We start from the raw sequence: 14,087 nt of genomic DNA on the forward strand, positions 1-14,087 counted from the left end.
CTCCTTGTCTTTCCTCTCCCCCCCATCTGCATTCGCTTCTGCACACACGCTCACCCACCCATTAACTCTCACACCTGCATTCCCAATTGCTCACGTTCTGTGGCAAATCTTCCTCACTTTTCAGAAGGGCAGGATGCAAAGGACATCCCTTCAAAAAGCAGTCCATGCCAGTCACTCATCTGGTCTCCTCACATCACAGCTGCAATGCAACCCCAGGAGGGCAAAGCTAAAGGATGAAGCCCTGCTATGGGGAAAGGTGTTCCTCTGAATACATGGGCCAACTTCCCCATCAAGGCAAGCTTCAGATACCTCAGCCCCTTAGAAAGACAACTGGCCCACCACCAAACAATCCCCTCCACAGGCAGTAAGTTCATATTTCAGTGAGCTAAAAGCATACACATCTAGGCTGTTTGAGATGTCACAAACAGTAATATGAAACACTAAAATGTGCCATTCTAAAGTCTATGCCGTGGTGCAGCAGTGACACCCACGTTACTCGGAGCCTATTTCCTTTCTCAGAGTCTTCCAAACAAGTCAAAGCACAAAGCACTGAACACACGGTGTTGCCCTTTACTCAAAGGTATTCCTTGTCTCAACACTGCCCAGCTTATCACAACCAACCATGTGGCTTCTGCAAAACTCAAGCAAAAATCCAGCAAGATTTGTTTTTTCCAATAAACATTTTATTGGGACAGAGAAAACGTGGCTGATGAAAGAAAGAGAAAGCAGAAAATCCCTGCACACCCTTAGCGTAACCCAAACAGCTACTGTAACCACATCCGAGAAACCTCAGCTCTCTAAATACAGCTGTGACCTTGTAGCATGATCCATGTGAGAGGATGCTCATACAACCTCACCCAAGAATAAAGCTCTGTTGTTGTGGATCCAACTGTGGGCCGGAGCCTGTCACTCTAATGTCTCCAGTCACTCAAGGGACACCATGAGTGTGAAACCAGGCCAACAATAACAGATTTTTAAAGTCATTTGAAAAGCTACCAGTTCCCCAAACACAAATGAGCAATGCCTTTGCTGTCACATGCTCCTGTATTTTAAGAAAACTTTCCAAAAATCCTTCTGAATAGCATGATACAAAGGGAAGAGAAGAGGTACACAAAGGAAAGACTAATGCAGGCCTGAAGCTCACTGTTGTAATGACTCCACTTTGGACTGCAGAACTTCATGGAATGAAAAGACCCAACTAAGGAGCTACACTGTCAATCTGCAACAACAGGGGCCTGTATTTTTGGAAGAGACAACAGCAAAATAATGACAAAAACCAAGCAAGAAGTACTTGTTTGCAAATAATCAGCATTTCTTTGGCTCTGTACTTAAGAGCTTGCCTGTCAGCTTGTTATTAAAATACAAAAAGTACTTTAAATAACCTCTTTCAAAATGTGTAGTAGTTTGAATATTACAGTTATGAATCTAAACAGAAACAACATTCTGGGCCCAGAGTATCAGATGATACTCTTACAATCTGAAAACCAGCTTAACTATGCATTTATAAATTACTCATTTCTGAGAGATGCAAGACCTTCATGTACAATCTTCTGTTGTCAGTTAATGAACAAAAGCACATAATTGTTTTGTACTTCAGAAGATAAAGCAAAACAACAGTATGAGACTCAAGACAGATACGGTAATAACGCATGCTAAGTGAACACGCTAATCACTCTTAGAAATTTGTTTTCTAAAAAAAAAACCACCAACAAAAACCAAACAGTTCTGCAGATATTACAGTCAACCAACACCACTAATAAAACAGTAATGCCTGCACTGTCTCAGGAGGTTTAAAAAAAAGCTGCATTAGAAATCTAGCTATCATAAAAGTATGGGAATGAACAAATCCAGGTATCCTAAAATTTAAAAATTGTTGCAAGAAGGTAACACTTTATAGCACGTATTGGTGAAAGTCTTTAAAAAAATCCAAATGAGTACTTAATAAACATAGGCAATATTTTGTTTAACCACCCTTGGTCACTAATAAATGCCTCTATCTTTAATAAATTTGAATGGAATTTGCAGATCTCAATTTTATTTCTGAAATAAATTTTATTTCTGAGCCTTTGATCAAAATGTAAATTGCCCAAGGGCACTGAAGCCATGGCAAAAGGGGGAGTCCAGTTCTGCTCAGCAAAGGAACTTGGGCTCCATCCCACAAAGCTCTGTAGAAGTGGGGTTTGGAGGAGGCTGCTTGTGTAGCCTCTGATTTCAGAAATCACTCCTCTTGAGTGATTTCCCACATCTCTTGACTCTAACAGCATCCTGAAAAGTCCATTTCTATACTTAAAATTTGGGAGTTCACATGACATTTTAATAATTAGTAAATAATTTGCATTTCTATAATTTCTTATTCCTTTGGGGAGAATGTGTCAGCTGCTTTAGCTTTGCCTGAAGCACAGTTACATTTTCAATACATGGCAGACACACTGACAACAACAGACAGGAGGCTGCAGGCATGTATATATATACAACCTACATAAATTTAAATTTACTTAAATTACAAGTTGGCTCATCAATTTATTAAAGCTTCAGCAGTGGAAGCGATAAGCAGTAGTTTATCTAAAGCTAGGTTATACCATATACCTGTATGAATGAAAGAATCTGCCAAAGCTTAATACACTTGAATTTGCAGGTACCTTTATCCTTTAGGTTGAGCACCCAACCCTGTTACCTAAATGCAAACTTTCCTATTAACAGAAAGAGAAATTGATCTGTACCTAGAAGTTACTATATTTCTGCCAAGTTAGCTCCTTCAATGGGTTTCCCAAAGGGTCAACGGTGTGACCTTGCAAAGGAAAGAGCAGCAAAAGGTGGAATGAAGAGAAAGAGAACCAGTGCCCTTGTCCCAGGTGCCCTGAAGTTCTCCAACCTTTGTACATGGCACAGAGAGAGCTCTCAGGCATGAAAGAATGAGCGCGAGCAATACCTGGGTCTACTTCCTCATCCCTAGCTTCCAAATTTTCAAATTTGTTTACAGCTTATCTCAACACCCACTCCCCACCCCCGCAAATTACTTCATTTAAAATGTTGCTATATGATTCTGTTCATATACAAAACACTCAAATACCCTGCAAAAAACCACAAGATTAACAGAACACAGTAAGCATACTCACTCTTTTCTACACAGGTTCAAAATGTACACGTCCTTGCTTACAATCGCTGACTGAATGCCTTGGGATGCACAGGAGTTGTCAAATACTTTTTTTTTATTATTTTTTGAGAGAAACAGCAGCAAAGACAAAAAGCAAAAGAGCTCTCTATTCAGACAAAGCTGACTTTCTGAAGGCTAAATATCTGCTTGCTGGCAGCCATGGTTTCAAAATCCCAAATCCGCTTTTGTATCAAATGTTTCCCTTATTTACAATATTACAATACTGATGACTCATGTAATTTTGATACATTAACAGTTTTCTTTAAAGCTGACCTCCCTGAAAAATTATTACTTAGGAAGCCCAACTTCTATTAAAGAAAATATTGAGGCATGGCTTGGGATAGAAAAGCTTGGAAATATAACCCAAGTGCAGAGCTCTCAAAATCCAGAGTGCAAACAGAAAAAGCACGAGAGAAAAACCAAAACAAAAATAAACTCATGATTTTATAGGGCTTTGTTCTATCAACAGAATGAAAGAGTTTGTCAGCATTTTCTAAGGCAAACATTGCCAGTCACAAGCATCACAGCAACCACCAACCACTCCATAATACCACCCAGTAACTTATTTTATTTGGTAGTTTACACCTTTTCTAGAAAATGGAAACAATTTTTTTCAGCCTGAATGCTCCCTGCAGTACGTTATTCAAAAAGCATATTTTAAATAGCAGCCAAATTTGCACAAACCTCAACTAAGACTGTATTTTTCTTTTTTTGTGAGTTCACGTATTATTCAGGAAAAACACAGTGCTTCAAATTATATCACTACAAAGGCAGCTAATCCTTCCCAGATCCAACCACTACATATACCACAGTGAAATGTCGTGGCTGACTAAGCCCATTATAAATTTAAAGCCTCGCTTTAGAAGGTGAAAGAGGTAAGACTGCATGGATAATTCTGAAGTGCTTTATAAATGCTGTTGAAATCGTAAACCCATTTTATGGATGAAGTACAGATGTAAGCTAAGTAGTACGTGGAAATTCAAAGAGATCTATTGTACAAGAGCTGGGAATTGAAATCAAATCATCTAAGCTGGTAGTTTTTGCACAGTTACAATGTCTTCATTTTACAAGATCTTCTTCTTGATTACTCACCTCTTGTGCAAATGACTCTGCTTTCTTCCGCAAGTTCTTTTCCAGTTCAAAGTTTACATGAAGTTCTTCATATTCCTCTACTGCCAGCACAGACACTGTTTATAAGAATAAAACAAGATCAGAAGTAAAAGTGGAATGGATCAAAATAAGAAGAAAGTACTGATTGATTTACCCAGGTAAGCTGTTATTCCCCAGCACCATGAATCCTTGAATGAAGGTGTAACCTAGTTTTACATTTTCTCCTACAGTCCACTTCGCAATATTTGTCCCGTTTGCTCTAAAACCCATGGTATATAGCAGAGATCATATTTTGCCTCTTTGGGTGTAAGCTACCAAAGCCTCAGGAGGGCCTTGCTGAATCTCTCAAAGATTACTACATTATTTTGGAGGCACCTGTATTTGCCTACCTGGTTTGAGTGAGGCTTGATGTACCCCTTTACAACAGAGATTCAAAGGAGCCTCAAGAAGAAAGCAGTGCAATTTTGTGTTGCCTCTATTTAAACTGTGCTCACAAAAGCGAGGCTCATATGGCTGACTAAAGCAAACCATGGTGCATGCTTCCCCAAACCATTCTGAACAGGCCTCACTCCAGGACAGCAAGTATCATTTGTAAGTAGTCAAGTAGTATTTATTCTTAACATGTCTCAGTAACCACCTGCATTCTCTTGGTAAGCTTTAACACTTACTGGCTGAAGACCAGTTTGCTGGATGATGACACTGGATTTCTAACACTGTCATACACAAGCTCCTTGGTTTTTTGGAGACAAGCATAACAGGTTTTAAAACCATGTACAGTAAATGGTACTTTAGACAGCGGGATACATATCCCAGCCCACCTGACTCTCAAAATGAGGTTAAAAAACAACAACAAAAATCCCACACACCACAAACAACCCACACACTTAGAAAGATTTAAGATAAATTCAGCAACTCTGACTGACATGTATTGATTACACAGCTCCAAGACAGTGCTGCATAGACACAGAATATAGTAGGTACTGAATAGATACTTTGGTAGCTTATTTCAAGCATACAAAAAGACCTTGCTTTATGCTGTCTGTGCATTAGGACCTAGCCTGGTATAACTCCTTCCTGGAAAACAGGCAAATGTGAAATAAGGGGTTGTTCTTTTGATCATGCTTAGAAAAAAGAAAACTTTTTCATCTACCATACTATCACATCAAAAGCTTCTTCAAGCTGATCTGTCTGATCAACCTATCTGAAGTTTGGTGTTTTAAGAGTCGTCAAGTACTGCCTGTCATAAGCTTAAGCAATGCAGACACACGGAAGAGGTAAGAGATGAACACTTGGTAGAAGCTTACAGGATATGCCTTACCGTACCTTGGCCAGACCCATTGTCTGCCATTTCAGGAAAACGTGAAACTGCCAACAAGACTTTTCACCAAACCATTTTTAATTTTACAAGGCTAAATAAGCAACAAGAGAAAAGGGCACAGTAATCCAAGGCACTAAAATCTTTCCTTTCCCCTCGAAATTTTTTTTGGGTCAGCTATTTCTCATGTGGAAGCACTCGCCTTCATTAAGCAAAAGCTTTCCTTTTCTGAGGTGTATCTATTTTCAGACTTTCCCTGCCCTGGTTTTACCTCTCACCTCTTTCCAGAAAAGTCCCTGCTTTCCTTCCATAACTTGAAAATCCTATTTACCTCATTCCCAGCACCCTTGCCTTTTCCCCACCACCCTCTGAACATAAAACAAATTTTTCCCAAGCTCCCAAGTCTTTAGATATTCAAAATTATGAGCTGTGTCCCAACTAAAAGGAAGGCTGATGTGATGATTTTGGAAAACAGGAGATTAAGGTTTAAACTCCATCTCTGTGAAGGACTGCCTTCCTGCCCTAGTCTGCCACTTGTGCTACAGAGCAAAAAGTTTTCTTATTCTCCCATTCAACTTGCTATCTATGCTGTCACATTTTCCTGGAGTAGAGATAGTCTAGAATAGTCCATGTGTTTATGCAGTGCCTGCAGCAACGAGGCCAAGTGTCCAATCTGGACCACAGCCACTGTTCTGTAACCTGTTCTTTGTACTACAACATAAAAGCTCTGAAGCCTCTGCAAAGGATGTAGCAAATTGTTCGAGAACCTGCTGAGACCACAGACCTCTGTTACATTTCTCCAACAGTTTTTGCTGCTTATTAACTTCTGCTGTCAAAACAGCCTTTTCTTCTTTCACTTTATTCACCTAGAAAAGTACAAAGAATGAATCAGGGTATTTTAGTTAGCAGCATAAGGCAGGTAGCAAGACATAATGCAAGCAACGTTTTGCTTTCAGTAATTCTGTTTCTTAGGTTTGGCTTAATCTTAGGGTTTCCAGTGAGACGGAAAGTACTTTTACCGTAACTTACAGACCCCATAACAGATGGCATTAAAGGGTTGTGAACTAATCCCTCACATGGGGCTCCCATGGCCCATTTGCGTGGCACGTACAAGTCACAGCTGCAAATATAACATCTTTGGAACCTTTCAGGGTAAGCACTTCATCGAAAAGTTACTAGCTTGCCCTTCACTGTTTGCTTTTTAATATAGTCAGGCTGCTGTTTTGGTTTTTTTCCTGTGCTCTGTTTATTGTCTAAGAGCTGTCAGCTGTGACTTTCTGAATCCAAGTGTTGCATAGACAGGAAGAGCCACTAACTCCTGATTTGTATCAGTACATGGCTTATCCAGTTTTCAAGCAGGAATGAAACTCTGCAGGCTCAAAAAGCCAATTTGCTGGTCTAATTACCATGACAGCGCACTGCCAATGGCTAAACTCAAGGATATGCTCAATGAAGTAGCACCTGTGATTAAACTGGACATTCTCCAGAAGTATTTCTTGCACATCCACAGGTTTAAGGAAATTAAAAAAAAAAATCCCTGCAGGCTGTGATGGGTGAGGGGCTGTGAGGAAGGGGAGATGAGAGTAATAATATGGGCATTAGAACAGATCGTGAAAAGTCACGTGCCAGCAACCACAGCAGGCTGGACTCTGATGTAGAAGGCTCCTTCTAGGTGTATGCCCTAAGCTCTCCATCACGTGGGCAGGCTGGCAGGACTTGCGATTAGATAGTATTCAATTAACTTCACAACTGAACGTTTTTAGCAAAATTAGATACAAAAAGTACTGACTACACGCTAACGTGGTCTCGCCTTCCATGGTACGATACATACTTCTTCAATTACTTCTACAAGTTTGCACCTCAGGTTTTCCAGTTCAGTGGTTAAGGTCTTCTTTTCCTCATGGTCAGATATGATTTGATCTCGCAGCTCTACAGTTTGAGGAAGGAAATGAAAATATATTTTATTCTTGGAAGAAAACAACAAAGGAAATGTCATAGCAATGCAAGTACAATTGAGTATGAAACACCTCAACTGCATACAAAGCATCAGTTGTATTCAAGGTACATCCTCAATAATTTAGGAACTTGCATAAGTGTCAAGTAACAGATCTATGAGTGGGTCCCAGTTTCAGATTTACTTTATTGAGGTAAGCTGCCTTGTTCAGTACTGCTGTCTTTATTTGCATTCTGAATGATTCATTTCCAGCTATACCAGGGCCAATCCTGCCACCACAGAGTATGCTCAGTCTTACTCAGGAGACTGTCACATCGCAGAGACTCTAGTACAAAGGTAGCAGAAAGCAATTTTAATAGGCGTCCTTTAAAACAAATTAATGCACTTCAATTCTTTTTAGATCATGAGTTCTTGTCACAAGGGAAATAAACAAAACAACAGGCAGTTAATACTTAGGAGGTTTTCACTGAAGAAATTGTCCTGAACAGCTGCCAATTTATAGTCTTTGTAACATTATGTGAACAGAGTCAGAATATAACCTTTACTGATGGAAGAGCTAATGCTTGTAATTTTCTCCTCAGAATTTTTGTTCCTTAATTATCAAAATATGAAATAAATTAAATTCACAATGGAATAAAACATTTGATTATAATCACTTCTTAACGGGAGATCAGTTTGCATACATAATATATCAAGGTTTAGGTTAACATAACACCACAAAAATATAAATTTATTGATATATATTAGCTTTCAGTAAGTGCTCTCATTCCCCACCTGCTTCCAGTATTTCATAGCACTGCTGTTCGTTGAATACCAGCCACGAGTTGAGAAAATTGTTGCTAATCAATTGCAGATGATGATGACATGCTGGATGTCATTCTGTTTGGTCTCATGTCTTGAAAATGTTAATTCTACCACAGGCCCCCGCCCCCGCCCCCCCCCCCCCCCGATTCAGGAGCCTCAGATTTATTTTCCTCTAAATTAAAGGCACACGTATTCTAAAGTGAATAAAAAGACCTGTTTTCCTAGAAGATTCTTGAACCAAATTGTGTTTTATGGATTTGTGCTTTCCAGTAAAAATAACGGGGGGGGGGGGAGTGGCACTGAAATTTACAGTAACTGGATTAAGTCAGGTCTTACAATGCATATATCAACCTCATTATCCAGAAAAGAAAGCATATCTATATACCTAAAGCCTTATAAATGTGTACAAGAAATGTACAGATTTAAACAGATGTAAAGAAATTTCAGATACAGGGTGTGCACTAAACTGCTTGACCAACACAGTTGAGCGTTAAGACAGAATTTTATCCCTTAAATAAATGAGAGGGTGTTAATCAAAGAGCCTCAGACTGTACTACCTTATCTGATATCCTTACAGAAAAGTGGTGGGAGGGAAGGGATAATTGCAAGAAACATCTAATATGGTGAGAAGGCTAAAAGACTTCCAAGATCCCCAACACAAAACACAAAAGTTTGGAATCATAAACACGCAGAGAAGAGCAGATTTCACCTTGGGCAACACCACGAAGTATTAAGGAGAGTTCTGAAAACACCTCTTTCATTGCATATGGTCTTTCACTTAGCAGGTAATCCAAGATGTAACTTCAGATTTCTCCCTGAATACAAATGCCACGCAGCTTGGCTTAGGCTAGAGACACAGGCTAGGGATACAGGCTGTCATGCTGCCTTTTGGTACATGTTGTCAGATCACTCTGCTACCATACACACGCACACTTTCTCCAGGCACAGGGATGGAATATCTTTAAATAGGATGCCAATGCTTTTAAAAATACTCAGCACTTGTAAAAGTAAGGTCATTAACATTTAGTAATAAGGCCAGAGAGAGGAGCAGAAGCCAGGAGTTCTAAATCCTTTACAACATGCCATATTTTGTTCTTTAATGAACTCTTCATCAAGACAGAAAGCATAATGCATCGGAGCCTTTCTAAAATATTTCTCTAATTTGACCCTGCCACCCTCCTAACCACGTCCTCTTATCTGCAGCCAGTCTTCACTCTCTTTAAATGTATCCTTGACATTTTTCTACAATAAAAGACAGGAGGAACTCCAGAGTCTTATTTTCAATTGAGATGAGTTGCATGCCGTGGATCACACCGTTCTCTGCCTCTTTTCCTACATCTATATGATAGAAAACTGTATTTTTTTATAGAAGGGTACTATGACATCTTATTTCTTGGGTGGGATTTTTTTAAAGCATTGTTACAACAGCTGTTCTTTTTTTGCAACGATACTTTGTACCACATCACTGAGGCTGCTGCATTCAAACAGAAAACAATTAACAAGGTCAGGCTGAAAGTTCAGGACAGTTGTACTTAGATATCATATGCTATTATAGCTTACTATCAGAAAAAAAGTGAATCACAATCTCTCTCTCTGTGTCACCAAATGCCGAATGGGGGCATTCGCCTTTTTTGGAACGCATACAGAATCATGTTGACTTCATCACAGAGTGAGGTGAGAAAGCAGGGTAGATTTTGGATTACAGAACTATGAACTGCCTTTCAAAAAAGAACCCGAAATTTCAATAAAGTGTGTATTTCTCTTATCAATGTATTTCCATGTTTCCAAGCTTCGCTGTTTTACCCAGTACAACAGTCCCTTTTTAAGGTGCTGTTTGGTAATAGCTTTGGAATATGAATTAAGTTTGTACACACAAAGATACATAATGGAAATAGAAATGGAGAGCCCTGTCTTACAAGCTTTGAAATACTGACATTGCAGTTGAAGCAATACCAAGGTCACCTTGTCCTTCTGCTTAACTTTTACTTTGTTAAGGATCTGCAGAAATATTTCTTTTACCAACTCAGTAACATTGAGCTCCCTCAGCTGTGTAGATCTCATTTTCCTCTTGCACTGTAACTTACTCTGCAGGCTGTATATACACCATATATATTACACAGTATCACTCCAAGCCTACTATGTTCCTACAGTCTTTCCTGGAAATACTCTGATGACTGTAGCAAGGTCTGCTGTGACAGGACAAGAGGTAATGGTTTTAAACTAAAGGAGGGTAGATTTAGACTGGATATAAGGAAAAAAAATTTTACTGTGATGGTGGTGACACACTGGCACAAGTTGCCCAGAGAAGCAGTAGATGCCCCATCGCTGGAAACATTCCAGGCCAGGCTGGACAGGGCTCTGAGCAACCTGATCTAGTTGAAGGTGTCCCTGCTCACTGCAGTGGGGTGGGACTAGATGACCTCTAAAGGTCCCTTCCAACCCAAACTATTCTATGGTTCTATGGCTACTCTCAGAAGCATGACTTGGAGCCAGACAGATCTCTGGTCCAAACCAATATTGCCATTCTTTAGACAACTTTTGCCTTGTACAGTGGCGTAGGCTCAGCAACAATGCTCACCTTTTATTTGCTGCTGACAATGCACAGAATTGCATGACCCAGAGTTAGCTTCTGTATCTGTGGATGAATCATCTTCGTCGATGTTAATCTCTTCAGTGATAATTTCTGGGCCCAGTTTTGCCATATAAAGCATACTAATTCTCTTCAAGGTCTTATTTTCTTTGTTCAGCTGAAAGTTGAGAAGCACAAACAGTAAGAAGCTAGTCAGTCTGTCTTTAAGCTGCTGTGCAAGAAAAAAAAGTCAACTGTATTTTTTTTCTCCCTTACCATTAAAAGATCTAACAAACAAAGATGACAAAGTGACATTAGATTAAATGCTCCATTCAACATTAAAATGGTCTGAAGACAGGAAGCTTGTAGTCTTTCACCTCTGAGGAAGCTTGAATTAATCCACGGCCGCCTTTCCTCTCTGGTACTTCTGACTAATAAATACCTTGTGTAGGTTCAAATCAAATCAAATCAACTACCAGGCTTACTTAATGCTACTGATTCCTTGTGATAGCTGCTTCAGCTCCTTACCCTTAAGCACATACCAGTATCAACAGGAGCCCTAACTGAATGACCTGAAGAAGGGCCGGTGCTCCTGAACGCTCATCTGGTTTTGCCAACTATATCATTTGGTCAAATAAAAACTCTTACCTCCTCCTATGCCCTTATTCTGCCTATAAAGTACAAACACCCCAACTATTGTACTCCCAGTCACAGCAGATGTACCTCAAAAGTCTTTTCAATTATTTCCAATTCTTAAGAATTATTACTAGTACAGTCAATGTATGTAAGATGAAAGCCATAAACCAATTCTTTATGGGTCAAACCACAAGTCAGAAACCACTCTGGGCTGGATGCTTAAACGCATGACTGGTTGGTGGATGACACAGAAGAGGTTCTGTAATGCACCTCCACCTTGATCAAGGTGCCAGAAAAAACTGAACAACAGGGATGGCTGCAAATGTTTCGCTGTTACCATTTCTTTCACTGTCCTGCATCTAGACACCCCGTGCTAGCAGCTCTCAGCAAGCTTGCTACTATCTCAGGGGTGTTCAGGCCTATGTTGAGGGGACTGGTGACCACCCACCAGCCAAACATGCCCTGTATTCAGGTCTAAGAAGGACATTCATTTTTCTACTAATGATGTACAACATGCTGAAGTCAACATGCACATCCAAAGTCCAATATCTACCTTGAAATAAAACACATACTGAACAGTTAGGCTGACCCTGAAGTTTTACCTAAGCAATCTTCTTTGATCCCCCCCTTTCCTCAGCCCCCCGACTACAGGAGACTTACTTAAGTAACAACTTCATCTCATTCCCAAAGAATGAAACTGAGCAAGCGGGAAGGGTGGTGTAAGGAACCTTATTTAGTCAGCTCACAGGAACAGACAAATCAGTTTTGGCAAAGCAGTCCAATGGGGTAAGACTAGTCTTTGAACTGCTTCTCTATGTGCATTACAGGAGAAGTGCAAAGAAGAAAAGTTACATAAATATGTTCATTTTCTTACTTATATGCTGATTGTCTATCTTATGAATTCTAATATAGTGTCATTATGCAAACAATTAAGTAAATACCTCCAGAAAGTACATTGCTAATGCATCTAAATTAAACTGATTTCTTGCTGGTGTGATTTTTACCATATCTAAGGATGTACTTTGGGCGGGGGATGGGGAGGGAGGGGAAAAAAAAAAAAGAAAAAAAAAGGCAGTCAGCATTGCTAATGAAATTTGGTTCGAAATTGCTGTAATCCATTTTCTGATGAAGTGGCTCAGATGCATTTTACACAACCAAAAATATATAACAGAGAGATAAAAACATTCTTTAATAATAATGCACTTCTGATGAGATGGAATATAGAAAATTACACACTTGCTAAATTCATCAGACTAGACGCAATCAACAGAGCAGCAGAGGTCACCTTTCCCCTGCCCTCGCTTTGCTTTCATAAACAATCACCTGAAATGTAATGCAGTGGTTGACTTTTTCCATTTGATTTAGACACTGAAATGCTCATTATTGTTTTATATCTCATGCAGGACAGTTCTAAAACTTGTTTTCCATTTAACCTGAATGCATATAAAAACTAGATATCAAGATACCAGTCCATGACTTACTGCTCCAAAACAAAAACTAAATTAAAATGCTTATTTTTTTCTTTAAAAGAATGAATTGTATTTGGATCTTGCATATAACTTACAGTTTTTGCCACTTGAGAACAGTTTCACAGATCTGCAAGACTACAAAACATATATGGGACATGTACGTAATCTCAAGTTAAAAAAATAAAAATAAAAAAGAAATCAGATGAAACAGAATCACCATCATTCTTCTCACCTTAGAAGCTAGAGCCTCAGCACTTTCACGGCACGTCTTCTCAATTTCAAGATGGTTCTGAATACAGTTTACTTCCTCAATAACCATGTGAGAAACTAGGGGAAAAGTTTAAAAATTAGTCAGTATTTTCCTGCATTTGACACGTGCATTTGACACATGCATCCCATAAGCAGAAACTTTACATCTTTTTCTGTTAACTTTCTATGCAAGCATTTCAAATACAGGGAAGTACGTACTTAGATAACCAACATGGACAGGAACTGTTTAGAACATTGAATATTTGGTTCATTGCTTTAAGCAACGCTCTCAAGTCATGTCTGCAGCATTAGAGTGGGAACTGGAGAACTGAGCATAAAATTATGGAAGTAGAAGACCAGCAGGAGCCTCCCTGACCATCACCACTCACCATCTTTATTTCATTACCACTTGAAGAATCAGTCAGACCACTAGGACCGACCCTTCAGATTGCCATCATAACCCTCTTGAAAATTTGGTATGGACACCTGTTTCAGAAGACTGGAACCTTGACATTTTTAAACAGCAATGTTAACTCAGGTATCTTACAAAGGTTATTTTCACCTTCCAGTCTTCAGGTTTATAAGGTATTTTAAATACCATCACACTTGCTAAACACGCTGTATGAGAGCAGCTGCAGGATGGAGATATAGCACAGGTCTGGGGCAAGTTTACTAGGAAATGGAGAAAGGATTTAAGTGACCCAAGTCTCCACATTTTGTAGTGCCTCCTACAGCACAAACTCCACTGAAGCCAAATCATTAGCATGGCACAGTTCCTTCTTCTGGTTCTGCCCCATCAGCTTCAATGCTAGCTGCAGCTGCTGGGA

The 14,087-nt window shown here is 39.5% G+C and overlaps 1 protein-coding gene across 3 annotated transcripts in view; it reads right to left on the reverse strand.

Annotated features, from left to right (window-relative positions):
* Nucleotides 1-14,087, reverse strand: part of SHTN1 (shootin 1) — a 66,688-nt gene that overhangs the window by 32,458 nt on the left and 20,143 nt on the right. For all 3 annotated transcript variants that reach the window (XM_064464240.1, XM_064464239.1, XM_064464241.1), the window contains exons 4-8: nt 13,244-13,338; nt 10,916-11,084; nt 7,411-7,508; nt 6,364-6,445; nt 4,247-4,341 (exon numbers count right to left, since the gene is read on the reverse strand). In XM_064464240.1, the coding sequence (XP_064320310.1) occupies nt 4,247-4,341; nt 6,364-6,445; nt 7,411-7,508; nt 10,916-11,084; nt 13,244-13,338 (539 nt within the window). The remainder of the gene's footprint in view (nt 1-4,246; nt 4,342-6,363; nt 6,446-7,410; nt 7,509-10,915; nt 11,085-13,243; nt 13,339-14,087) is intronic.

This window comes from Phalacrocorax carbo, chromosome 12 (genome assembly GCF_963921805.1).
Source record: "Phalacrocorax carbo chromosome 12, bPhaCar2.1, whole genome shotgun sequence".
NCBI classification, from domain to species: domain Eukaryota; kingdom Metazoa; phylum Chordata; class Aves; order Suliformes; family Phalacrocoracidae; genus Phalacrocorax; species Phalacrocorax carbo.